Below are 24,776 nucleotides of genomic sequence, written 5' to 3'. Positions count from 1 at the left end.
AGCCTCCCTGCGGAACGCATTTGACACCTTGTAGAGTCCATGCCCCGACCAATTGAGGCTGTTCTGAGCGTTCCTAATGTGTTGTATACTCAGTGTTGACAGATCTCTGGTTAGGCATACTGTCACACAGTCCCATATGTTTTAATCACCTGATTTGGGACTCTACAGATGAGAGTGAGCCTTTTTCTATTTGCATATGTGGGCAAGCAGAGAGAATATGCTGCCTCGGAAAGTGTTGATGTGTGCACAGAAAACTGGAAAAACCTGATCTGGTACTTGAGAGCAGGATAATAGACTCGTGGTGTCAATAGGGGCTTCCAAATAAAGACTAGAAGATCCCCCGCCCTGCTCGCACCCACACCGATTCCTCATCTCAATAGTTGTAGTAAATATAGAGAAAATAGCAGTTATCGTGATGTTGCACGATGTCACCCAGCTCATTTACAATACCATTTTTCTAAAAACCCTCTCAAATACTGCATGCTGCCATGCTTTTCCATTGTTTTTCTAAAGGGTGCACAGTACATGTCATACAGACATATGACCTTTGGGAAATAGTCATTTATTTGCAGAGTTCAATGTAAAACACAGTCAAATTGTGCCACCTTTGAGGTGAATGAGACCTTTCAAATCTGAACTTGAAGGTTCCATTTCACTGCTGTGTTACCTCGTGCTCTCTCTCTAATTCCTCAATGTGTGTCAAAGTAATCTTTCATTTTTCTAATGTTTTATTGAAGTATTACAAAGTCATATTTTATTTGGCCTGTTAGCGTGTCGCTACTATGCAAATGTGTTATCAGTGGTTTCTGGGCCCATTTCCTTATTGTTCTGTTGCTTGAAAACCACAAGGTCAAAGTACTTAGATTTTCCTGTTCTCTGTAAAACCATAAATACCGATTCTGTTCCTGTCACTCAAGCAGAAAAGCCACACAACCACAGCTATGAAAACAGAAACAGCTACTGTACTTAGATCATATACATTGACTCTGTACCGGTACCCCCTGTAATATTGCCTCGCTACTGTTATTTTACTGCGGCTCTTTAATTATATGTTATCTATATTTTTTACTTATCTATTTTTTTTTTTAAACTTAACACGTATTTATCTTAAAATTGCATTGTTGGTTAAGGGCATTTAACCTTAAGGTCTACACAAATTTGGCGCATGTGACAAATAGAATTTGATTTAATTTGATATTCAACACCTAGCGCTACGTATTGCTGTTGCTTAATTTCCTTACACACCGCAGATGCACACCGAGACACACTCAACAACACGCCAACACCTTTTCCCAATTCGCCTTTTAATAGACAGCACTCAATCGCCAAATGATAAAGAGTAAACATATGTTCAATTTGCATAAACCTAATACATTTACATGATAGAGATGCTCTCCAAGACTTGACAGGAGGTGATGAGATAATAAGGAAGTAACAGGCGGGGCAAATCTCTCTCTCTCTCTCTCTCTCTCTCTCTCTCTCTCTCTCTCTCTCTCTCTCTCTCTCTCTCTCTCTCTCTCTCTCTCTCTCTCTCTCTCTCTGGATGTTTCAAGCAGAAAAAAAGAGAAGTAACAATAAAACAAGTTGCAGACAGCCATGATATGAGTTCAGAGGTGACCGAGAGGAGGACGTGTGAGAAAATGAAAAGTCAACACTGGTGGAATTAAGCAAATAAAGGATCGGTGTAGGATAATCAGGGTACGAAGATAACCTAAGAGGGCCAAAATACTGTTGCTTTTAGTTGATAATAATTTCAATAGAAAATAGTCATTGGTGTTAGTGCATTTTCAACATTTGTACCGTGCCTTGGCATGGTGTGGTCTTCGTCACTAGCAATGGGATTATCTGACGTTATAATGTGCCTCTGTGTGGCAGGAGTGTGGGTGAGTCATTTTCACTTTGCTTCTTGTGTCACTTGAATAGTCCAGGCCTCTGTGGTTTGACGTATGCTAGTGGTTTGATAGTTTTTAAAACTTTGTCTGCTTGAAAGAAGTTTGTTAAGAGCAGAAAATATGCCTATATCAATTAAAGCTTAAATGAAAAGGCAACAACACTTGAATCAGTACAGTGCACATGAATTGCTGCGTTACGAAGGTTTTGGGTCTATTTTCTTGGAATTCCAATTCAAGAAGTAAAAAATAAACAATTATTGAGTTGGAATTCAATTTTTTCCCCCGGAAGTGACTGAATTCAAATGGATTGACTCTAACAGGTGTACTGTTAAACATAGATATTGTACAGTAACATTTTATGACTGACTTTGTTAAAAGCAGCAAACAAAATATATTTGTTATACAAAGTAATTCAATACGAATTTGCTTCTACACAGGCAGCCAAATTCTGATCTTTTGCCACTAATTAGTCTTTTGACCAATCAGATCAGATCAATAATTGGGCTAAATGTCAGAATCGGGCTGCTTGTGAAACACAGCCTAAGGAGACATACCTTTTATGCATCTTGCTGTAGAGTTCGCTCTGAAATTATTTTCTTATCAAAAGGCAGATACTCCCCCAACCAGATGATTGGAAACTGATGTACTCTATAAGTCTAGCTGCTGTCGGACATCAGCTGGAATTTTGACATTTACTGTAGTCAAAATGAGATCGATTTATTGGGGGAGATATGCAACCCTTTATGAATGCAACCATCATACACTTTCTTCAATGTTCTTAACGCTTTAAAGGGGCAGTGCAGTCAAAAACGTGATTTTCCTTTTATTATGATATTTACACACAACGAGGTCGAAATAACACTCTGTGAAAGCTTTAAAAATATATTTTAAAAATGCCTGGAATTTCAACCTGTTCCGGTGGGAGGCAGTTTTTGGACCACCGCATGACATCACAATCTGATCAAATTATTCTGACCAATGACCAGTCATCCTATATTTGCATATGTATCCTCCTAATTTGAAGGGGTACGCGAGGTAGGCTCTAGTCCAGAGTCTAGATTATCCTATCCGCCAATCAGGGCTGTATATGTAAATATATTTACATTTGTATCCCACGATCAGGCTGAGCATTTCAATGGCAAAAGGAGGCACAGGGAAATAAATAATTTAAAAAATGTATATTTTGAGTTATTCTCATGAAATAAATACACATAGTGATTTATTGGACATGCAGTGGTGGCATTAAACATTGTTAGCTACTGATAGTTAGCCGTAACTGGTTTTGTAAGTTTACATTGGAATTAGGAATAGGCCAATTTGAATGGTCAATTGAATTATAACACAGTCGCATGTAATTAAGGCTGAATAAGATCCCTTTAGATAGCGTGAGTTATTTTTGGACCTCTGAGGTTTGTGTCACAATTTGGGGAAATACACAATCATTTCCAGAGAACTAATGTTGTAAGCGATAGACTCCTCTGTCCTGCATATATTGTACAAATACTGTACAGTTGTTCTTTGGTTCCCCATGATACTGTATACTAGTAAGACACTAATCAACATAGCCTACTACACTGCCTTATACAAGTACTATAAGTAGTAGGAGATACTAATAAGGTGAAAGCAAACACATTCAAGCTGACATTGCGTGAATGTGCTTGTTACAGAAAGCTGAAAACCACAAGCGAATCATTTGGGCAAATGTCTATTGGTCGCTATTGGTGAAGTAAAGAAACATGTATGCTAACAGTTTGGGGATTTCGAGAAGGGAGGGCCATTTCAGATAATTCACAGGGTTTGATTTACAACGTTTGGGTAATGGAGAAGAGAAAAAGCAGAAATGACAACAGCTGTATGAAATGTAAAAGCAGGAAGGGGGAGCAGAAGGAGTGTGAGAGCACACTTTGGAGAATCAGTCAGATGTGTAGTTCATTTGACAGCTGTTATAACCCACCTACTAAATATAGTTATACTGAAGCTATGTTAGTGTGTGTGTGTGTGTGTGTGTGTGTGTGTGTGTGTGTGTGTGTGTGTGTGTGTGTGTGTGTGTGTGTGTGTGTGTGTGTGTGTGTGTGTGTGTGTGTGTGTGTGTGTGTGTGTGTGTGTGTGTGTGTGTGTGTGTGTGTGTGTGTGTGTCTTGCCACCAGTGTCCCATCTTTTTGTATGTTCTTCTAACATAGCTGTAATTCTGCTTTCAGTGTCAATCTACTACACCTTCAATCCCATCTTCAACCCTTAAACCAAGTAAGTGTTCAATCTCATACCCTGCATCATTTGACGGGCGATTGTGTAATGCTTTAACGTCGTGTACATGATATTTGAGTTATATTACATGTCATAGCTGGGTTTTTGGTTAATCATGTAACATTAATTGGATTTGACCCTATATTTAACGCTTTTCCCATCAAATGGTCCCCTTTTTACTTTAAGTCAGATGCTTCCGCACCATCTTGAGACATTGCTTGAATTTTGGGGGGGGAGGCGGGGGTGCCTCATTTACGGAAAAAGCTGAAAAGAAAGATTCAAATCCAGGCCATGTGAGATGATCAAAACAAAGCACAGGGCCCAAGTCATAGCAGATGAGACTAAGTCCTTTTTGTTGTTGTTGTTGTTGGAGAACAATGACATTGCAAAACATTTGACTGACTGAATTGTTCTGTTTTGTGTCTCAGCTCCCACGGCGGTAACACATGTCACTGTGATGGGGCAAAATGAGACCAGTGTAACTCTGGAGTGGACGACGAAACCGGGGTACACATATGAACTGAAGTTCCAAAATGGGACATCATTGATAAACACCACGGAAAACATTCAGGCGCTAGAGACACAGACAGTCTCCTCTCTCACTGCCGGGACAGAATACAACTTCACTCTCTTCAGTGTACATGGGAGTGACAGGAGCGATGGATTTACCTTTACAGCTGATACTGGTAGGTGGACATTGGATACATTTTCAGCTACTAATATAGGTCTTTAAGCTGTTCATACATGAAGGTATACAGTACACTGTACCTGTACAGTGAAATCATTTGCATACTGGTTTAAGGAAATACAACTGACCTTTTTCAACAAAAAAAAACAAAAACATTTTGTGTCTCAGCTCCTGTCAATGTAGATCATGTTAACGTGACAGGGCATAATGATACCAGTATAACTCTGCGTTGGAACAAACCGGAGAATGGCGTCGGGCTGTTATTGGCTGCGGTGTCCTTCTGTAGCTCAGTTGGTAGAGCATGGCGCTTGTAACGCCAGGGTAGTGGGTTCGATCCCCGGGACCACCCATAGGTAGAATGTATGCACACATGACTGTAAGTCGCTTTGGATAAAAGCGTCTGCTAAATGGCATATATTATTATATATTATAAAGTACATGCATGCTTCTGTCATATTTGATTTGCCTCTCTTCTTTTCCCCCCCAGCTCCCATCAACGTAGCTCAGGTCAATGTGACAGGGCAAGAGGAGACTAATGTAACTCTGCAGTGGAACAAAGTGAATGGGAACGGGATCACTTATGAGCTGCAGTTCAGCGATCGGACTAATATTACCATCCCTGTATCTGATGTGGATGGATCGGTGACATACACAGTCTCACCTCTCAATGCTGGGACAAAATACGAGTTCCTTCTCTACACTGTGTTCAAAGGAGTACCAAGCAAGGGATACAATTTCTCCGCAATCACCCGTGAGTCTCTTGAGAATTGGATTCTGTGTCATCTCTTGCATCCTTAAATGCCTCTCAATGCCTGTCAATGTGTGCACTCATGACCGTAAGTCGCTTCGGATGAAAGTGTCTGCTAAATGGCATATAATATCTTGCTTATGATGTCTTAAGATAATGTTACATCTACACATTCTAAAATCTACAAAGTGAGTGACATGAGTTGTGAACGCATTGTAAATACATTGTGAATGCGTTGTAAATATACTTTGCGAGTGCATTGTAAATACATTGTGAATGCATTGTGAATGCATTGTAAATATACTTTGCAAGTGCATTGTAAATACATTGTGAATGCATTGTAAATATACTTTGCGAGTGCATTGTGAATACATTGTGAATGCATTGTAAATATACTTTGCGAGTGCATTGTAAATACATTGTGAATGCATTGTGAATGCATTGTAAATGCATTGTGAATGCATTGTAAATATACATTGTGAAATCATTAATTGTCATTGTCATCTTGCTGTCTTTCTATCTTAGGTCCCCTCGGTGTAGGTGATGTCAATGTGACAGGGCAAAATGAGACCAGTATAACTTTGCAGTGGAGCAAAGTGAATGGCACAGGGATCACTTATGAGCTGCTGGACACCTCTGGGACGAATACTATCAACCCTGCATCTAATGAAAGTGGAACAGTGACACACATAGTTTCACCTCTCACTGCTGGGGCAAAATATACGTTCACTCTCTTCTCTGTGTTTGAAGGTGTCAGGAGTACTGTTGGAAGTAAATTGTCTGCAGTCACTGGTAAGTTTATTTATTTTTAGAAATTGGAGGGGGGGGGGTACTAGATTATCTTTCAGTATTTTCATGGATCACTCTTGTGTGAGATACATTAAATACTGATATATCTATAGCCTTAATATATATATATATATATATATATATATATATATATATATATATATATATATATATATATATATATATATATATATATATATATATATATATATGGTTTGTCTTCTCAGAAATATTGTTATTACATTTTTACATTTTAGATTTGGATTCATGCTTTTTAACTCTGGAATCTTCTGATGCTGAATAGTTATTGGGGTTATTTAAAGATCAGACATGTACGGTAGTCATTTTTGAAGCGGTGCATTGACTGTGTTGATTGGTTATGTTTCTTCTCTCTGTATTAGCTCCCCTTAATGTCGAGGCTGTCGCTGTAAGAGAGACACACCGAAATGAGACCAGTGTAACTCTGGAGTGGAACAGGCCGGCGGAAGGTGTCTCTAGTTATGTGCTGCATTTCGACGATATGGAAAATAAAGACATTCCTAATGCAGGAGAAACAGTGACACATCAAGTTTCAACTCTCGAGTCTGGGAAAAGATATGCCTTCACCCTCTTCACTGTGTTTGAAGGCATCAAGAGCAGAGGAAAAAGCAACTTCACAGTAACAAGTAAATTAGCTTTTTTTTTTTTACCTTGATTCCCAATTAGAATCCTCTCACAGTTCTTACCCTAAAATTGTCCAATCAGTTATTTTATGTGGCTACAGTGAAAGTTCGCTCTTCAAGTCGGTCCCACTTTATTTGGATAGTCCAGATGGTCTAGAGTTTCATATATTATGGAGAAGGGTTGAGTTGAAAACTCAGCAGAAGTATTGCCCGAATAACACAGTCATTTGACACATAAAAACCGAATTCAATCGTTAAATGTGAACGCTATCAACAGAAGTCCCTTGCTTTTCCCTGCAGAGATATTTTGCTCTGCTTTATCCTGGGAGGTCACCAGCTCATCCATCCAGACTGTGCTCCTGTCCGAGATCGTCTCCAATGGAGAAGCCAATAATGGCAGTGAGACTCAAGTCGTCTCTAACATTAATGGCAATTTGTCATTCACTCTCCTTTACCCTGGGGCAAAGTACACACTGACTCTTTGGTTTGAAAAGGATTCTAAAAAACTTCCCTTGTGTGAACAGGTGGAGACTGTGGGTGAGTCAGTCTCTTACTTTGTCAAAGTGACCTATTGTGTTTAGTCCACTTTCCCACTAAATATATTAGTAGTCTAGCATTGATGCATTATGGTACACCTGTAGGATAGTGACTTTAGCAGGGAGTTAAGGTGACATCTTTCTTCTTTTGTTTTAATCAGTTCCCCCAGCACTGATAAGACCGAGATGTGACTATTTGTCCAGTGGCTACGCTTTCTCTCTGGCCTGGGATGTGCCGGAGGGAATATGGACCAGTGTGGAGGTGAATGTGACTGGGAAAAGCCCTCAGAGGGTGGAGGGAGAGCGGGTGAGGAAGGTGGACATCAATGGGGTTCAACCTGCTCAGGCCTATCGAGTGTCTTTGGCCTCAATCTCTGGGCGTCGGATAAGTCAGGCTGTCTCTTTCAGCTGTAATACAGACCCAAGAGGTGAGTGAGCCAAGCATTTATGTTTAAGCATTTCATGTTAAAAGGTTCAATGATTGGTCAATGATACTTGTATTACCACCGATAACAGCATCTACACACAGCATGATGCGATATAGCTGCCATGCCTTCTTCTGGCGGAAAACCATGGGATCTCACCCGTTTCCTGTATTCAAAATGGAGAGCTTTTACATCTTGTTTTATATGATCTTTTGATACTAAAAGTGTGTTGCTCATTTGCTCAGATTACTCTTACATGTTCAGAAGTAAACCTATAACCCATTTATTAACATGTCGTGCCCTATGCGCTCACACTAAAGCCCAGGTTTCTTCCCTATAGGGGTCATTGCAGGGTCAGTCATGGCTGTGCTGCTACTCTGCCTCCTGGTTTGTCTGGCTTTCTTCATATGGCGTCAGAAGCCAGAAATATTCAGGTCGGTGCGGCTGCCTTCACAATGACGTTAGATAAGGAAACCATGTGGACTCAATAATCAATGCTTTTCTTTTCCCGTTTCCAATAGCCGGCCCAAGTTGTTGTTTGTGGAATCCAAACTAACCAGCAATAAATTCAAGTATGTACAGTATAGAATTCATTTTCAGTATTTAAGAGTCAGACTTAGCCTTAAACTCCAACCCTTTAGCGACTATGTGCAGCAAAGCCAAAAAGACATGTATTAGACCCCACAGCTGTTAATAACAGTAACTACTTTGGAATATTCACCTGAGAACTTACTATCTTCCCTTTTTCCCCCAGAGCTATTCCCACGGGGAAGTTTTCAGACCACTACCACACAATGAGCGCTGACACGAACAGAGGATTCAGTGAGGAGTATGAGGTAGCGATAAGGATAACGTGCTCGCTCTGTTTGTTTCCATCATGGTGTTGGCAATGCAAAGTGGTTGGGCGATTGTCCAACGTTGCGTTCCCTACCGTATTAGAATGCATTTTTTTATTTTGTCGTCTTGTAATCCATCTTGTTTGTCTGCGTTAGCGGACCCTTCTGAATATGTAAACATCCATTTGTTTTACTTTACTTTATGCACGATCTATGCTTCATATCTCTATGCAGGACTTCGTCCCTGTTGGCACAGAGCAGACTCAAAAAGCAGCCACTCTGGAGGAGAACAAGAACAAGAACCGCTTCACCAATGTATTGCCATGTAAGTGTACTCTGGCTGCCATTTCTACAGTACACATCATGTGAACAACATACCGTTGTTGAATTGACATCACCACTTTTTCTGGCAATAGTTGAACTTTGTGTCAGCCAATCAACTAAGTATAATAGGGTGGGTCAGATATCCCTCAGATTCCAGGCAGCGTTTTGGCTTATTCACCCCACCTGCAGATTTGCTACAATTTGAGGTTATAGTTTTAATCGCTTTTAAATTCTCTCTCTCTCTCTCTCTCTCTCTCTCTCTCTCTCTCTCTCTCTCTCTCTCCAGACGACTGGTGTCGGGTGAAGCTAACTATCCTAAACCAAAACATGAGCTCTGACTACATAAATGCCAATTACATGCCAGTACGTACAGCAGCATATCAGTCATGGATTTCCTAATACAGAGCAATGTCCATATCAGTCCTTAGATATCCTATACAGCTATTCTTACTGTGACTGCAGTAATTAGGTCAGTACTAGAATGATCTACTATGTTGATCTCAACCTTGATAGCCTGCTGTAAAAGGCCTACTTACGGTAAAGGGTTGGCTTGAAACATTGCATAACACCAAAGGTCAACTTTCACCAATCTTACAAGTTATTTGCCCCGTATATGTTTTCCAATACATCCCCACACAAACCTTTGTCAGAAATATTCTAGTGTCATTCTAATGTCAAAAATATTCTAGTGTCACGTTACGATATCGCTGAATAATATGATGCCTTAGAGGAAGTTCTTGCACCTGTAAATGTTTACACATCTGAGTCATCATGGATTACTCTTAAATCGAATAGGTGTGTTTTCTTAACCCGGGTGCTTTTTGTCTCAGGGCTACGGTAACAGCAGACAGTACATCGCTGCACAGGGTCCCCTGCCCACCACCGTTGACGACTTCTGGAGAATGATCTGGGAGCAAAGGGTAAAGGGTGTGGTCATGGTAACCAACTGCACCGAAGGAGGGAGGGTGAGTCCTGTTGGAGTCCTCCTTAATGTGTTTGCTTTGCATTGTGTGTGTGGAGAACGTGGTGACATCACAGATAAACCGTTCTATGTACTGTATTTATATAGAAACAATGACCTATTCTGTCTGTGTCTCCCTAGACTAAATGTGAGCAGTACTGGCCTTTGGACTACACCCCTTGCCTGTACGGAGACCTGTTGGTAACAGTCAGGTCAGAGAAAAGGGAAACCAACTGGACCCTGCGGGAGTTTGTAGTGAAAAGTGTAAGCAAAGTGCTTGTTCTACTTATGAAACCTGGGTCATCATGTTCAGTAGGGCACACAGTTGCAAAACGTTCTGCTACAAAAAAATGAACATCTCTGATCTTATTGGACAAGATCAGTGTCAGGACCCGGTTACGAACCCGGGTCTCCGGAGTGAGAAACAGTCACTTAACCAACTGAGCCACGAATAGTCGGCAGGACCCAGAAGATGAGGCAGACACAGCAGTACTTGAGACGGTGTATTTAATGAAGTAAAAAGTGAAGTTCTTCAGGAAAACATGTAACTCCACAACCTCAAAAGGAATTCCACAAGAACAAAGGTAATCCTCCAAGACAAAAAAGGTAAATCCACAAGGTGGAAGGTAAAGCACAAAAAGCCTCGAAAGATACTCAAAAACAAACAAACAAGAACAAAAAACAGAATTCCACAAGAGAGTCCACCGGGATCAACAAGAGTTCACAGAGTACTAGGGCTGGGTGCTAACATACAAACACAGAGCAAAGAACAGAGGAAAACAAAGGGTTTAAATACAATCAGGGGAAACGAGGCACAGGTGCAAATAATAATGGGGATCAAGGGAAAACAAAAGGTCAAAAGGCACAATGGGGGCATCTAGTGACCAAAAACCGGAACAACCCTGGCCAAATCCTGACAGAATCCCCCCCCCCTAGGAACGGCTCCTGACGTTCCTACCAGCTCTCTCAGGGTGGAGGGCCCTGAACTGACGAATGAGGTCAGGGTCCAGTATGTCTTTGGCAGGAACCCAGGAGCGCTCATCGGGACCGTAGCCTTCCCAGTCCACCAGATACTGCCAGGACCGCTGCACCCGGCGGGAATCCAGTATCCGATGGACGGTATAAGCCGGCTGGCCTCCAATGACATGAGGCGGAGGGGGAGGTCTGTCTGCCGGGACAAGGGGAGAAAAAAACAACAGGTTTTAATAAGGAAATGTGAAATGTGGGATTAATCTTAAGGGATCTGGGTAAGTTTAGGCGATAAGAAACTGGGTTAACTCTCCTGGCAACCTTAAAGGGACCGATGTATTTTTGGGACAGCTTGCGAGACTCCACCCGTAGTGGTAAGTCTCTTGTGGAGAGCCAGATTCTCTGGCCGGGGCGCAGGGTAGGCCCGGGACGGCGACGTCTGTAGGCTTGTTGTTGGTACCTCTGTGAGGAACGCATAAGATTAAGACGGGTCTTCCTCCACTTAAGCCGACAGCGTCTGACGAACTTCAAGGCTGAAGGCACTCTGACTTCTGCCTCCTGGTCCGGGAACAATGGAGGGGCATAGCCAATCTGACACTCGTGCGGGGACATACCAGTGGAGGAGGAGCGCAAGGTGTTGTGCGCGTATTCGGCCCAAACAATGAAGGACGACCATGTGGACGGGTTGTTACGAGTCATACATCGGAGGGTGGTTTCCAGCTCTTGATTCATCCTCTCAGTTTGGCCGTTGGACTCCGGATGGTACCCTGAAGATAGACTGGCAGAAGCCCCCATGAGTTGGCAGAAGGCCTTCCAAAACCTAGAGGCGAACTGGGGACCTCTGTCAGAAACCATATCTTGAGGAATGCCGAAGACTCGGAACAAATGATTAATTACCAACTCAGCCGTTTCCTTGGCAGAAGGTAACTTAGTCAGAGGGACGAACCTGGCCGCCTTTGAAAACCTGTCGATAATGACTAGGATAGTAGTATTGCCATGGGATGGAGGAAGGCCAGTAATGAAGTCCAACGAGATATGGGACCAGGGTCTGTGGGGAACAGGTAAAGGGTGAAGGAGTCCTTGCGGGCGGAGGTGAGAAGATTTGCCCTGGCAGCACACGGGGCAGGCATTGACAAAAGTGGCAACGTCTTCTCTTATGGTAGGCCACCAGAACTTACGCTGGATGAACTCCGAGGTGCGACCTACGGCCGGGTGACAGGTGAGGCGAGAGGAGTGCCCCCACAGAAGGACCTGAGTCCTCACTGCCTTGGGGACAAACAACCGATTGGCAGGACCTCCTTTCGGGTCCGGTTCAATAGCTTGAGCTCGTCTCACGGTATCCTCAACTTGCCACGAGATCGGAGCCACGATCTTAGCAGCAGGAAGGACAGGCATGTCCGTGTCATCTCGAATGGCAGGAGCGTAGACTCGGGACAGGGCATCCGGTTTGAGATTCTTCGACCCGGGCCGATACGTGAGGATAAACTGGAATCGATTGAAGAAAAGAGACCATCTAGCTTGTCTAGAGTTCAACCGCTACGCCTGCTGGATATACTCCAGCTTTTTGTGGTCCGTAAGCACTTGAAACGGGTGAGAAGCCCCCTCGAGCCAGTGTCTCCATTCCTTCAATGCCATCTTAACCGCTAGGAGTTCACGATCCCCCACATCGTAGGCGATTGAGTACTTGTCTGACATGCTTAGTGTGTTCTTGAAGAGAGCTCAAAAAGATGAGGATGTAATCCAAGTAAACGAACACAAATATGTTAAGCATATCCCTAAGCACATCGTTAATGAGCGCTTGGAACACCGCTGGGGCGTTGGTCAGGCCGAAGGGCATCACCAAGTATTCATAGTGACCAGTAGGTGTGTTGAAAGCGGTCTTCCACTCGTCACCAGGTCTGATCCGCACAAGATGGTATGCGTTCCGCAGGTCAAGCTTAGTGAAAACAACTGCTTCCTGGAGCAGCTCAAAGGCTGTGGCCATAAGGGGTAGCGGGTAACGGTTACGGACGGTTATGGCATTGAGTCCCCGGTAGTCGATGCAAGGACGTAATCCACCGTCTTTCTTGGCCACAAAGAAAAACCCTGCTCCCGCCGGGGAGGTGGATGGACGCATGAGGCCTGCTTCCAGAGCGTCCTTGATGTAGGTATCCATAGCAGCTCGTTCGGGTGGAGATAGGGAAAAGATCCGACCCCTGGGGGGGCAAGTGCCCGGAAACAGTTTGATGGGGCAATCATAAGGTCTATGGGGTGGTAGCATGGTGGCCCTCTGTTTGCTAAATACCAGTTTGAGGTCATGGTAACACTCGGGAACTCGGGTCAGGTCGATGGATTCTAAAGACTCGGGAGTAGAACTCGGGGAATTCAGGAAAATACAAGTAGCTTGGCACATAGGACCCCACTGCTTGATAGTGCCCACAGACCAGTCGATGTGAGGGTTATGGCTGTGAAGCCAGGGTTATCCAAGGACGAGAGGGAACTCTGAACAGGAGATCAAATGAAAGTTCATCAATTCCTGGTGTTGTGAAACTGAAAGTCGCAAGGAGGTAGTGACATGAGTGACAAGTCCAGATCCCAAAGGGCTTCCATCCAATGTAGTAACCCTCATGGGGTCACTTAGAGGTTCAGAGGGAACGCCATTCTCCTTCGCCCAGACACCATCCATTAAGTTACCTGCGGCTCCAGAGTCTACCAAGGCTTGAAGGTGAAGCTTGTGGTTGTCCCAGGAAAGGGTGACTGGAATGAGCAGACGGGAGTTGGACGGATGGGAGGAGGTTATATTTCCCGTTACAGTTCCCCCCGGTCTGTACGGGACAGAGCGTTTCCCTGGAGCCCGGGACACGTGGAACGGAAATGGCCCGGTTTGCCGCAATATAGACAGCGTCGCTCCCTCATCCGGCGGTCTCTCTCAGCCTGGGAGATGCGTCCAAACTGCATGGGTTCCGGTGGGGCCAGCGAGGATAAAGGTGGGGACTCGGAGCTGGGACTGATAGGGGCTAGAGGTCTACGGTTGAGTTCTCTCTCTCAGACGCTGGTCAATGCGTGAGGCCAACTTGATCAGGGACTCGAGATTGTCCGGTGGTTCCCGAGTGGCCAGTTCATCTTGGGTAGTGTCGGAAAGGCCTTTCAGAAAGCACACCGTGAGCGCCTCGTTGTTCCAGCCACTCGCTGCTGCCACCGTGCGGAACTGGATGGCATAGTCCGTCACGCTGCGCCGACCTTGGTAGAGAGTCAGGAGCTGTTTGGCTGAGTCAGGACCACTGCTTGGGCCTTGAAACACTCGTTTGAATTCCTCAGCAAAGGCAGAGTAGCTGGCACAGCAGGAACTATGGGCATCCCACACAGCAGTAGCCCAGGCCAGGGCTTTTTCCGACAGCAGGTTGATGATATATGCGATCTTAGACGACGAGGGTTGCAGCTCGAAGGAGAGAGAACATTGTGTGAGAAACCCTTTACAAGCACTTGGATCACCTGAGAACCGTTGGGGAGGTGGAAGACGAGGTTCAGCCAGAGGGTTAACTGCCATGGGTACGTGAATCTGAGGTACTGGGACGGGAACTGTTGCCGGGGTAAGTCGATCAGATATCTGCTTTATGGAAGTCAGCATCTCCGACAGAAGATGAGAATGTCTAGCCATTAAGGCCTTTTGCTGAACCAGGGCAGCTTCGTGGCGTTGGACAGTCTCCTGGTGGTGGGACAGCATGGCAACAAGGTCCTGGGAACTGGCTGCCTCTGGGTTCATTTTTGGCTCTGTGTTTCTGTCAGGACCCGGTTACGAACCCGGGTCTCCGGAGTGAGAAACAGTCACTTAACCAACTGAGCCACGAATAGTCGGCAGAACCCAGACGATGAGGCAGACACAGCAGTACTTGAGACGGTGTATTTAATGAAGTAAAAAGTGAAGTTCTTCAGGAAAACATGTAACTCCACAACCTCAAAAGGAATTCCACAAGAACAAAGGTAATCCTCTAAGACAAAAAAGGTAAATCCACAAGGTGGAAGGTAAAGCACAAAAAGCCTCAAAGATACTCAAAAACAAACAAACAAGAACAAAAAAACAGAATTCCACAAGAGAGTCCACCGGGATCAACAAGAGTTCACAGAGTACTAGGGCTAGGTGCTAACATACAAACACAGAGCAAAGAACAGAGGAAAACAAAGGGTTTAAATACAATCAGGGGAAACGAGGCATAGGTGCAAATAATAATGGGGATCAAGGGAAAACAAAAGGTCAAAAGGCACAATGGGGGCATCTAGTGACCAAAAACCGGAACAACCCTGGCCAAATCCTGACAATCAGGTAGTTCCTTTCAGTAGCACTCTGTTTCAAAATGTTCTCTCCCTTCTGAACACCCCCCTGGACAAGGTTTTCAGTGCATTCTCTACTTACTACCCGTGTGAATATCGCCTCTGCATTTAAATAATTCTGTCTTTCAGAGGGACACATCCGAGGAGCGCCCTGTGAAACACTTCCACTTCACGGCCTGGCCCGACCACGGAGTCCCAGAGGGAACGGAGGATCTGATCCAGTTCAGAGGGCTGGTCAGACAGCACATAGAGAGCCAAGAGAACAGCGGACCCACTGTGGTGCACTGCAGGTAACGTACAGTACCTACAACACCCAGCCATTACTCTACACTGAGAAAAATTTGAAATAGGGATGTGCAATGTGGAAACGCTATTGCGGTGTTCGAAGAATGCACCGTTAACCAACAAGTGAGGTGTGTTTTCAATGACTGGTGGTGACAGTTCAAGTATAGGCCTAGTTTTAGGTGGTCTCTTCATTGAACTGTATTGTTCTGTGCTCTATCTGTAAACGTGTACATTATGTTTACATCACTCTCCCTGTCTCTCAGTGCTGGGGTGGGGAGGACGGGCACCATCATTGCTCTGGACGTGATGCTACAACAGCTAGAGAGGGAGAAGGCGGTGGGAATCGCTGCCTTTGTGCACAAGATGAGGCTGAGTCGGCCGCTCATGGTTCAGACCGAGGTAAGGCCTGTGTTAGCCTCAGAAACCATCACCACATTAACGCTATGTACTACCCTAAAATATGGACAATGTCTATTGATTAGGGTTGGGCGATATCTAGATTGTCATACCGTTTCTGTACCATACTGGGGTATACGGTATTACTGAACATGCACAAAACAATTTAGGCAACAGTGACCTTGATCCGGAGGGGATTGAATGTCTCTGCTGTAACCAAGAAGCTTGATCTTGACATCTAGCCACTTAGCTAGCAAGTTAGCAAACCAAATGCATAGCTGGAGGCCTGAGCTGGATATCATTTATTTGACACATCTTACATTTCTTTGTTATATTTAACTTGTAGTTATAATCAGTGGTGTAACACACAGCTCCGCAGCCCTGCCCTCTTTGGGTTTAATGACTAAAGCCTTGATAAAAAATGAATACATGACTCATGAGGCTCCATTTGTGGCTTATCATGGCCATTTACACTCTTTTAGTCGCAGTATATTTTCCTGCACCAATGCATCATGGATTCTCTGGAGCCCAAAGAGAAGATGATACAAGAGGCCCTTTACGAGAACTCGGACCTGATCTACGCCAACGCCACAGCACTGAGGGAGTTCCAAGCTGCCAATCTAAAGGCCTGAAGATAAGGCCATGGATTGTCTGCTGTGAGTTTGTTTTATTGTTCCAATCACATTGGAACATTTTTCAGATGTAAATGGTATGTATACTTGAAAAACTCTCTTAAGTACAAAATTCTAAACTGATAACACTTGTAATGCCCCTTACTTAAGCAATAATGCTCAAGGAGGTGTGCTATATGGTCAATATACCACGGCTAAGGTCTGTTCTTAGGCAAGCTGCGTCGCTCTGGCCATATATCACAAACCCCCGAGGTGCCTTATTGCTATTATAAACTGGTTACCAACGTAATTAGAGCAGTAAAAATACATGTTTTGTCATACTTGTAGAATACGGTCTGATATACCATGGCTGTCAGGCAATCAGCATTCAGGGCTTGAACCACCCAGTTTATAATACACTATTATTCCCAATGGTAGCACATAGCGACTCTTTCCACATTGTCCTATTAAAGCACACAGGCTGATGGAGGAGGATGATTAAGTATTTACAGCCACATCCATGTATGATTTGTTTTTACCTTCCAACATAAATTCATGTCAAATTGATAGATTTATGGAGATAAAAATATAGAAATGTAGTGTTCAGCAGTTATCAAACTATACATGTTAACTAGTTCACTGGTTCGAATCCCTGAACCGACTAGCTGAAATATCTGTCTATCTGCCCTTGAAAATGGCATTTAACCATAATTGCTCCTTAAAGTCACTCTGGATAACAGTGTCTGCTTAATTACAAAAATGTAAATGTAACTAGGCAATACATAATTTTGGTTCAGTAGTTATTAGTTTGGAACAGTTTGAGTTAATTGTATTGTTAACAAATGACAAATCATATCAAAAGTAAAGTGAATATTACATCTTGAAAAGCAGATACTTACACTGGACAAAAATATAAATGCAACAGGCAACAATTCCAAAGATGTTACTGAGTTACAGTTCATTTAAGGAAATCAGTCAATTGAAACAAATTCATTAGGTCCTAATCTATGGATTTCAAATGACTGGGCAGGGGTGCAGGCAGGCCCACCCACTGGGGAGCCAGGCCCAGCCAATCAGGATTAGTTTTCCCCCATAAAAGGGCTTAATTACAGACAGAAATACTCCTCAGACCACGTGTAAACACCCCCCCTCTCAGACGATCCATCAAGCGAAGTAGCCGGAAGTGGAGGTCCTGGGCTGGCGTGGTTACACATGGTCTGCTGTTGTGAGGCCAGTTGGACGTACTGCCAAATTCTGTAAAACAATGTTGGAGGCTGCAAGTAGTAGAGAAATTAACATTCAATTATTTGGTAACAGCTTTGGTGGACATTCCTGCAGCTAGTATGCCAATTGCATATTACCTGAAACATCTGTGGCATTGTGTTGTGTGACAAAACTGCCCATTTAAAAGTAGCCTTTTATAGGCATCAGCACAAGGTGCACCTGTGTAATGATCATGCCGTTTAATCAGCTTCTTGATATACCACACCTGTCAGGTGGATGGATTATCTTGACAAAGGAGAAACGCTCACTAAAAAGGGATGTAAACAAATTTGTGCACAACATTTGAGAGAAATAAGACTTTTGTGCATATGGAAAATGTGTAGGATTTCTTTTTCAGCTCATAATAATATATAATATATGCCATTTAGCAGACGCTTTTATCCAAAGCGACTTACAGTCATGTGTGCATTCATAACTTTACATGTTTAGATTTTTGTTCAATGTAGACTGAATATGTATCCAAATTGAAAGAATGATTTGGTGCAGTGAACAAGTGACTGAATGTTTAATCAGTCAATTGAAAATGTTAAGATTTGAATCATGAGCCTTTTTGATGATGTTTTGAGTTGTGAAAATGTACCATATGTTTGAAAATTGCACCAATGTGATTGACTTAAAAACAAAAAGTTTAATCTCGCTCATTTCTTCTGTATGTTAAGATTTTTATTTAAATATATTCACATGTACATAATGTTTAAGCATATATTGTATGTAATCATTCACTGGCTATGTTCAGGAGAATTCAGCACACTTCACATTCATCTAGGTACCTTTTTTATCATTGTGTTAGAAAATGCTGCTTGTGTTCTCAATAAATGTCAATTTTAGCCTATCAATTTCTAAATTGCAATCAAATGATTCACGGAGGATTAGATTTTTACTTGACGTTTATTGACAATGCATAAAAACATGTAAATAGATAAACCCAAAGTATTGTCATTTGGTTTTCATGTATCACAAAGCGTGATAAAATAAAATAATTTTTGTCAATCCAGTAGCACCTATTTTCACAAACTGTTATAATAAGGGACCGAACCATACTCCTATAAAACCCAAATGGCAACAACCATTTTATACAAATATTTCCATTGTCCTCAGTCTGAAATGCTGTCATTCCCGGAGGAATGCGAGAAATAAATGCCGATAATGGCAGCTCTGGATTTCTCTGCGTAGCTAGGCACCTCCACCACCGGCACCTGGTGATTCTCGGCCGGGTGCATAGTCTCTAGCACGGTATCGTTGAGCACAGGCACCGAGAACTTCTTGGCGATGTTATGCAAGACGCAGCAGGCCTTGATGATCTCTGCCTTCTTGTCCAGACTGTTCTGCTGCACGTGGCCCAGATTGGCCAGGCACCTGAAGCGCCTCTTCACCAAGGTGATGGTCCTCTGGAGGACCGAGTGGATCATGCCGTGGGCTGCATTGAACCGCCGATCCGCTTTCTCTTTGGCTGGTGAAACGGTCGTCAGGAGGTGTCTGCTCAATGCATAGCCTTTTCCGGCTTCGTGGGATCAAAACAACAAAAAAAAGAGGCAAGTATGAACATTGGTGAAATCTGCTGAAAACAAATGCATAAAGCGTTCAAGACACAGGGTAAAAACTATTCTTCCAAACGATAAAGATCCTTCCAGTTTACCATGAAATACAGTTCATTGATTGTCAATTCATCTTCCACCCTGATTATCCCAATTTGTTCACAATCACACAGACGTTTTTTTTAACACTGACGGAGTGACTCACCTAAAGATAGACCACTGTTTATGGTCTAACCCACTCAGAACTGTTCCAGACCAACGCCAACTTAGCTGATTTCAGCTTGTTGATGGTTTAAAACGGGTGTTAGTACTGAGCTGAAACAGCCTGCACACTTAATAGCAATCCAGGACCCGGAGTTGGAGACCCTTCATAACATGGGTGGCTAGTGGGCCTGCACAGTATTTCTAGTCATAAGAAATGTATGAAACATATTCCTGTGTAGAATTAGCTTACCAATGATCCAATGCGTCCCATGTGCTCCATGCTTTAGCTGCTGGGCAATATCCGACATATCCCATATGGTTTGCTCTGGTGTGCTGCCAACGCAGCAGTTTTCAACACTCATTAAATTCCCTTCACAATCGCATATGACTTGGGTCATGACGGTGTGGTTATCCATTGTGTTCCGAAAAGCTTCCTTGTCGTGATGAGGTGGTCTCACCTTGACATGCATGCATCCCACCAAGCCCATGGAGGTCGGAATCCCGCATATTTTCTTGATCTCGTGCGCCACATTTGCTCGTTCCTCACCATTCGCCGGGAAAGTGATAAACTCCCTGACCATACCTGACAACACTTTGGAGACATTGTTGATGACTTCGTGAATCTCCATTTGCTCCATTTGAATCATATCTACGACTTTGGTCGACAAAATACCATTGACGTAATAGTCCAGTGCCACTATCACCATTTCATCGACGGAAGGTCCATTCATTTGCTGGAGCGTGGCTTTCATCCGGAGCCTGACGCAATCCGTGATGAAACTTATGCAAGGTCTAGTTAAGCGGAACCTCTCAAATAAATAATCATCATTGTAATCGCCCAAGTAGTTTTTCTGTGGCTCTGGGAAGTTGTTTACCTCGGCCTCTTCGTCGTCCTCGTAGAGTTCTGCTTGAGCAGCTAACCACACAGCGGGAGCAAAAGCCATGTCTACTAGGCTAGACTAACAGGCAAATGTTTGCAGAGAAAGAATCCGTGTTGGATGCTCGGCATGGAATTAGAACATTCCGGCAAGCTACTTATCTAAATCCTAAACATGTCACATTTCATTCACGTTATGCTTCAAATACACAAGTTTCTTTGCGCCGAACGATTGTAAACAATGAAAAACGTGGTGGAGGAAGGAAGTACACCTTCATTGGTGGACATGGTCTGTAAAGGGGTACACCGCCATCTATGGGCTGGAGGGCTCGAGAAGCCTTTGCTGCAAATGTACAGTATGACACGTATTTTACAAACTCAAAAATAATGTATTGATAAAATCAGTGGTGGGGAAAAGTCCTCAATTCTCATACTTGAGTAAAAGTAAAGATGCCTTTAATAGAAAATGACTCAAGCTAAAATAAAAGTCACCCAGTAAAATACTACTTGAGTAAAAGTTGAAAAGTATCTGGTTTTAAATGTACTTAAGTAGATTGGTGGGAAAAAGGACTAAGTAAATGCTATACATCAAATTCCTTATAGCAAGCAAACTAGATGGCACGATTTTCTTATGTTTTTAATGTACAGACTGCCAGGGGCACACTCCAACATTTCATGTACAAATGCTGCATTTATGGTTAGTGAATCCACCAGATCAGAAGCAGTAGGGATGACAACGCGTTACACATGAAGTGGACCATATTGACGTCTTGCCTGAGCATTCGTAATGTAACGAGTACTTTTGGGTGTCAGGGAAAATGTGTAATGTATAATAGGAGTAAAAAAGTACATATTTTATTTACTTAGTTACTTTACATCACTATATACAATATATTGTATTCCCAAATGTAGAATATCACATTTAAATGAAAATATGGCAAACCTTATCATTTCCCTCACAATACATCAAAAACAAAATCAATATGTAAGAATGAGATGTGGCGTGCCTCGCCCCCCTTCTGAGTGGATATCGACCCCTTTCCAGTACACGGCACACTGACCGATTTATTGGGGGCAGTAAGAAAGCCATCGTCATCTACGCCTTTTCAACATAGCCTAGATTTACGTTTTGATTAATCCAACAAAAAAAATAATAAATCTTGGGTTCTCATATGTTTACAGTTGATTCTTGCATGAACAGTCCCTAACGTTATATTCGGTTGTGATCTTTTTAAAATAATTGATTTGCGATGATGACAAAAACATTATATTAAGCAGGACATTCAGACGAGCCTTAAAATGTCATTCTAATCCAAAAGTAGTGTGAAATGCACTTTTTTTTGCGGTCGTTCTATAAGAACTCCCCTTTTTTCTGCCACCAACTGGCGCGGATCGCCCTCATGCGGAAATGTTTGCAAACACAGAAAGGGGTCTATATATGCCACCTACAGGTATGGATCAGATTTGGCCCCCTGCCATTTCATTACAAAGACACATAAATCACCTGCATTATGAATCTCAAAAACTTCCAATACCGGAATTCTTATATTATTAGCTCATCATTTTCATTAGATGGCCTAATATAACTACGTACTCCAATATTTTCTAGTAGCCTAACTCATTAAGTGTACACGAGACCCTCATAAATGCTTTGTTAAAAGGCCCAGTGCAGCTGTTATTATTTTGATATCAAATATTTCTGGGTAACTATTTAAGTACCTTACCACATTTCCATCCACAGTTTTTATGCGAGTAAAGTCGTACTGTATAAAATAAATCACGACAGCTCTGATGGAAACAGAACGTTTCGGTACAATTTTAATACATTCCGAAAGACCAAGATGGTTTGTGTTTATAGATAATAACACACTGACTCTGGTTCGTTCGACATGTTGGGATCTTTTTGTGTCAGTTAAAATGTATTGGCGGTGGAAACGCCTTTATTACCAAATATTGCTATAATAACCATGATATCGAAGTTAACTTGGAGTTACGCAAATGACATACTGTGTGGTCCTCCCACTACGACTCAGGAAACCATGCAGTTTATTAGGCTGCAGATGAAATAAATTCTGATGAAATTCACAGGGTGGGGAAGTGCACGGTGATCTTTATGCACATTTCCAAGGGTCTTATTCTGGTGACATGATGATCGATGCTTGACTGCCGTTTGACAAATAAAAATATTCTTTCTCATATCTATAGTAATCTCATCATGTAGACTAGCCTACCCGCACTGTATCTGCGAACTGTTGGCTAGGGCGCACGCACCAAAACTTTGGGGGACAAAACTACCAGTAGAGTTAAAAATGTGACGGAAACACATTGAATTTTAGATTTTTATTTGGTACATTTAAACTTAAGTGATACAGTTAATTTTGTGGACAATAAGTCATCACGGACATATTTTTTCCGCAAAAGGTCCGTTTGGTGGAAACACCACAAAAATGTGCACATTGTTTATGCAGATTTTAGAAATGGCTTTTAGCAACAACAACAAAAACAATTTCTCAAGCAATAATTTTGCTCGGAATGTCTGGGTGTGGTCTGAAAGGGGAGGGGGAAACGGAAAACTAGCTGTTATTGGCAGAGAGGTTTGGAACTCTCTTTGTTATTGGTCTATTACCAATTTACTGCATGGTGATGTCACCATGGAAAGCAGAAACTCCCGCACATGCAAACCTGCTGATAAGAAGGTCCTGTTTAAACTTTATTTTCAACCAGCAACTATCAGGAAGTAACACTGGTATAAAACAGAGAAAAAAACAGAATTTTGACTGCACTGGGCCTTTCAATATTTTCCCCTAATATATATATACCTAAGGGTCACCTTGACCCACAACTGAAATTCCAGCAATAGCTTCAACTTCCAAACAGAGACATAAAAATGGTATCCATGAGTTTATCTGACTCTGGTTAAGTAGGAAAATGGCTTAATTCAGAAAATCCCGGGAATATCCCTTCATGAAGAAAAATACTTCACCTTTATTGATTACCAACATGAACACTGGACAAACATTTCAACATATCTGTAACCTGAAATTGTTATTTTGTGTGTTCTGCCTGAAATTAGTCATTCAAGATGGTTTGTGTTTATAGATAATAACACACTCAAACAGAAACAACACAAAAACATCACAACCACAACAGCTTATGCACACCACGACAAGTCCACACCTGTCCATGAACACACAAAACGACACAGTAGCCTCTCCTTTCAATACACATATACATATCGAAATCCAACATGATTATGTCTGTTGGGAAATGCCAATGTAAGGTTTCCAGATTTTTAAAAACTTAATTCGATAAAACACAGTTCGTTAGTGACATTGATGATGCTTTCCGATTTACAGCTATACAGTGGGGCAAAAAAGTATTTAGTCAGCCACCAATTTTGCAAGTTCTCCCACTTAAAAAATGAGAGAGGGCTGTAATTGTCATCATAGGTACACTTCAACTATGACAGACAAAATTAGAAGAAAAAAAAACAGAAAATCACATTGTAGGATTTTTAATGATTTTTTTTGCAAATTATGGTGGAAAATAAGTATTTGGTCAAAAACAAAAGTTTTTCTCAATACTTTGTTATATACCCTTTGTTGGCAATGACAGAGGTCAAACGTTTTCTGTAAGTCTTCACACACTGTTGCTGGTATTTTGGCCCATTCCTCCATGCAGATCTCGTCTAGAGCAGTGATGTTTTGGGGCTGTTGCTGGGTAACACAGACTTTCAACTCCCTCCAAAGATTTTCTATGGGGTTGAGATCTGGAGACTGGCTAGGCCACTCCAGGACCTTGAAATGCTTCTTACGAAGCCACTCCTTCGTTGCCTGGGCGGTGTGTTTTGGATCATTGTCATGCTGAAAGACCCAGCCACGTTTCATCTTCAATGCCCTTGCTGATGGAAGGAGGTTTTCACTCAAAATCTCACGATACATGGCCCCATTCTTTCCTTTATGCGGATCAGTCGTCCTGGTCCCTTTGCAGAAAAACAGCCCCAAAGCATGATGTTTCCACCCCCATGCTTCACAGTAGGTATGGTGTTCTTTGGATGCAACTCAGCATTCTTTGTCCTCCAAACACGACGAGTTGAGTTTTTACCAAAAAGTTCTATTTTGGTTTAATCTGACCATATGACATTCTCCCAATCGTCTTCTGGATCATCCAAATGCTCTCGCAAACTTCAGACGGGCCTGGAC

General features: G+C 42.6%; 2 protein-coding genes across 3 annotated transcripts; one reads left to right on the top strand and one right to left on the bottom strand.

Annotated features, from left to right (window-relative positions):
* The first annotated feature begins 1,576 nt into the window (after positions 1-1,576).
* Positions 1,577-18,948, top strand: LOC124048396 (receptor-type tyrosine-protein phosphatase H-like). Of its 2 annotated transcripts, none has more exons than XM_046369148.1 (18): positions 1,577-1,883; positions 4,091-4,136; positions 4,565-4,822; positions 5,312-5,575; positions 6,098-6,364; positions 6,763-7,026; positions 7,324-7,560; positions 7,721-7,987; positions 8,325-8,418; positions 8,506-8,556; positions 8,739-8,820; positions 9,055-9,145; positions 9,431-9,507; positions 9,975-10,109; positions 10,247-10,369; positions 15,512-15,672; positions 15,931-16,066; positions 16,546-18,948. In XM_046369148.1, the coding sequence occupies exons 1-18, from the start codon at positions 1,812-1,814 to the stop codon at positions 16,693-16,695; spliced, it is 2,775 nt and encodes a 924-aa protein (XP_046225104.1). In that variant the 5' UTR covers positions 1,577-1,811; the 3' UTR covers positions 16,696-18,948. The 2 variants fall into 2 exon arrangements, with proteins under 2 accessions (XP_046225104.1, XP_046225105.1); XM_046369149.1 differs by having other exon boundaries at positions 1,594-1,698.
* Positions 18,949-19,052: 104 nt separating this feature from the next.
* si:dkey-197c15.6 (putative nuclease HARBI1) lies at positions 19,053-20,835 on the bottom strand. The gene is made up of 2 exons (XM_046369150.1): positions 19,948-20,835; positions 19,053-19,459 (listed from the first exon to the last, which is right to left on the bottom strand). Exons 1-2 carry the CDS (start codon positions 20,639-20,641, stop codon positions 19,053-19,055), a joined length of 1,101 nt encoding a protein of 366 aa, XP_046225106.1. The 5' UTR covers positions 20,642-20,835.
* Between the last annotated feature and the right edge of the window lie 3,941 nt (positions 20,836-24,776).

Source organism: Oncorhynchus gorbuscha, linkage group LG11 (assembly GCF_021184085.1).
Source record: "Oncorhynchus gorbuscha isolate QuinsamMale2020 ecotype Even-year linkage group LG11, OgorEven_v1.0, whole genome shotgun sequence".
Taxonomy (NCBI): Eukaryota; Metazoa; Chordata; class Actinopteri; order Salmoniformes; family Salmonidae; genus Oncorhynchus; species Oncorhynchus gorbuscha.
The sequence above is the reverse complement of the archived record's forward strand: the minus strand, read 5'-3'. Positions and strand labels throughout refer to the sequence as shown.

Coding starts and splice junctions, on each gene's coding strand:
- si:dkey-197c15.6 (XM_046369150.1), bottom strand. CDS start 20,641: ATGGCTTTTGCTCCCGCTGTGTGGTTAGCTGCTCAAGCAGAACTCTAC. Junction 19,460..19,947: donor TGGGACGCATTGGATCATTG/GTAAGCTAATTC, acceptor GATCCCACGAAG/CCGGAAAAGGCTATGCATTG.
- LOC124048396 (XM_046369148.1), top strand. CDS start 1,812: ATGGTGTGGTCTTCGTCACTAGCAATGGGATTATCTGACGTTATAATG. Junction 4,137..4,564: donor ATCTTCAACCCTTAAACCAA/GTAAGTGTTCAA, acceptor TTTGTGTCTCAG/CTCCCACGGCGGTAACACAT. Junction 7,561..7,720: donor TGAACAGGTGGAGACTGTGG/GTGAGTCAGTCT, acceptor TGTTTTAATCAG/TTCCCCCAGCACTGATAAGA.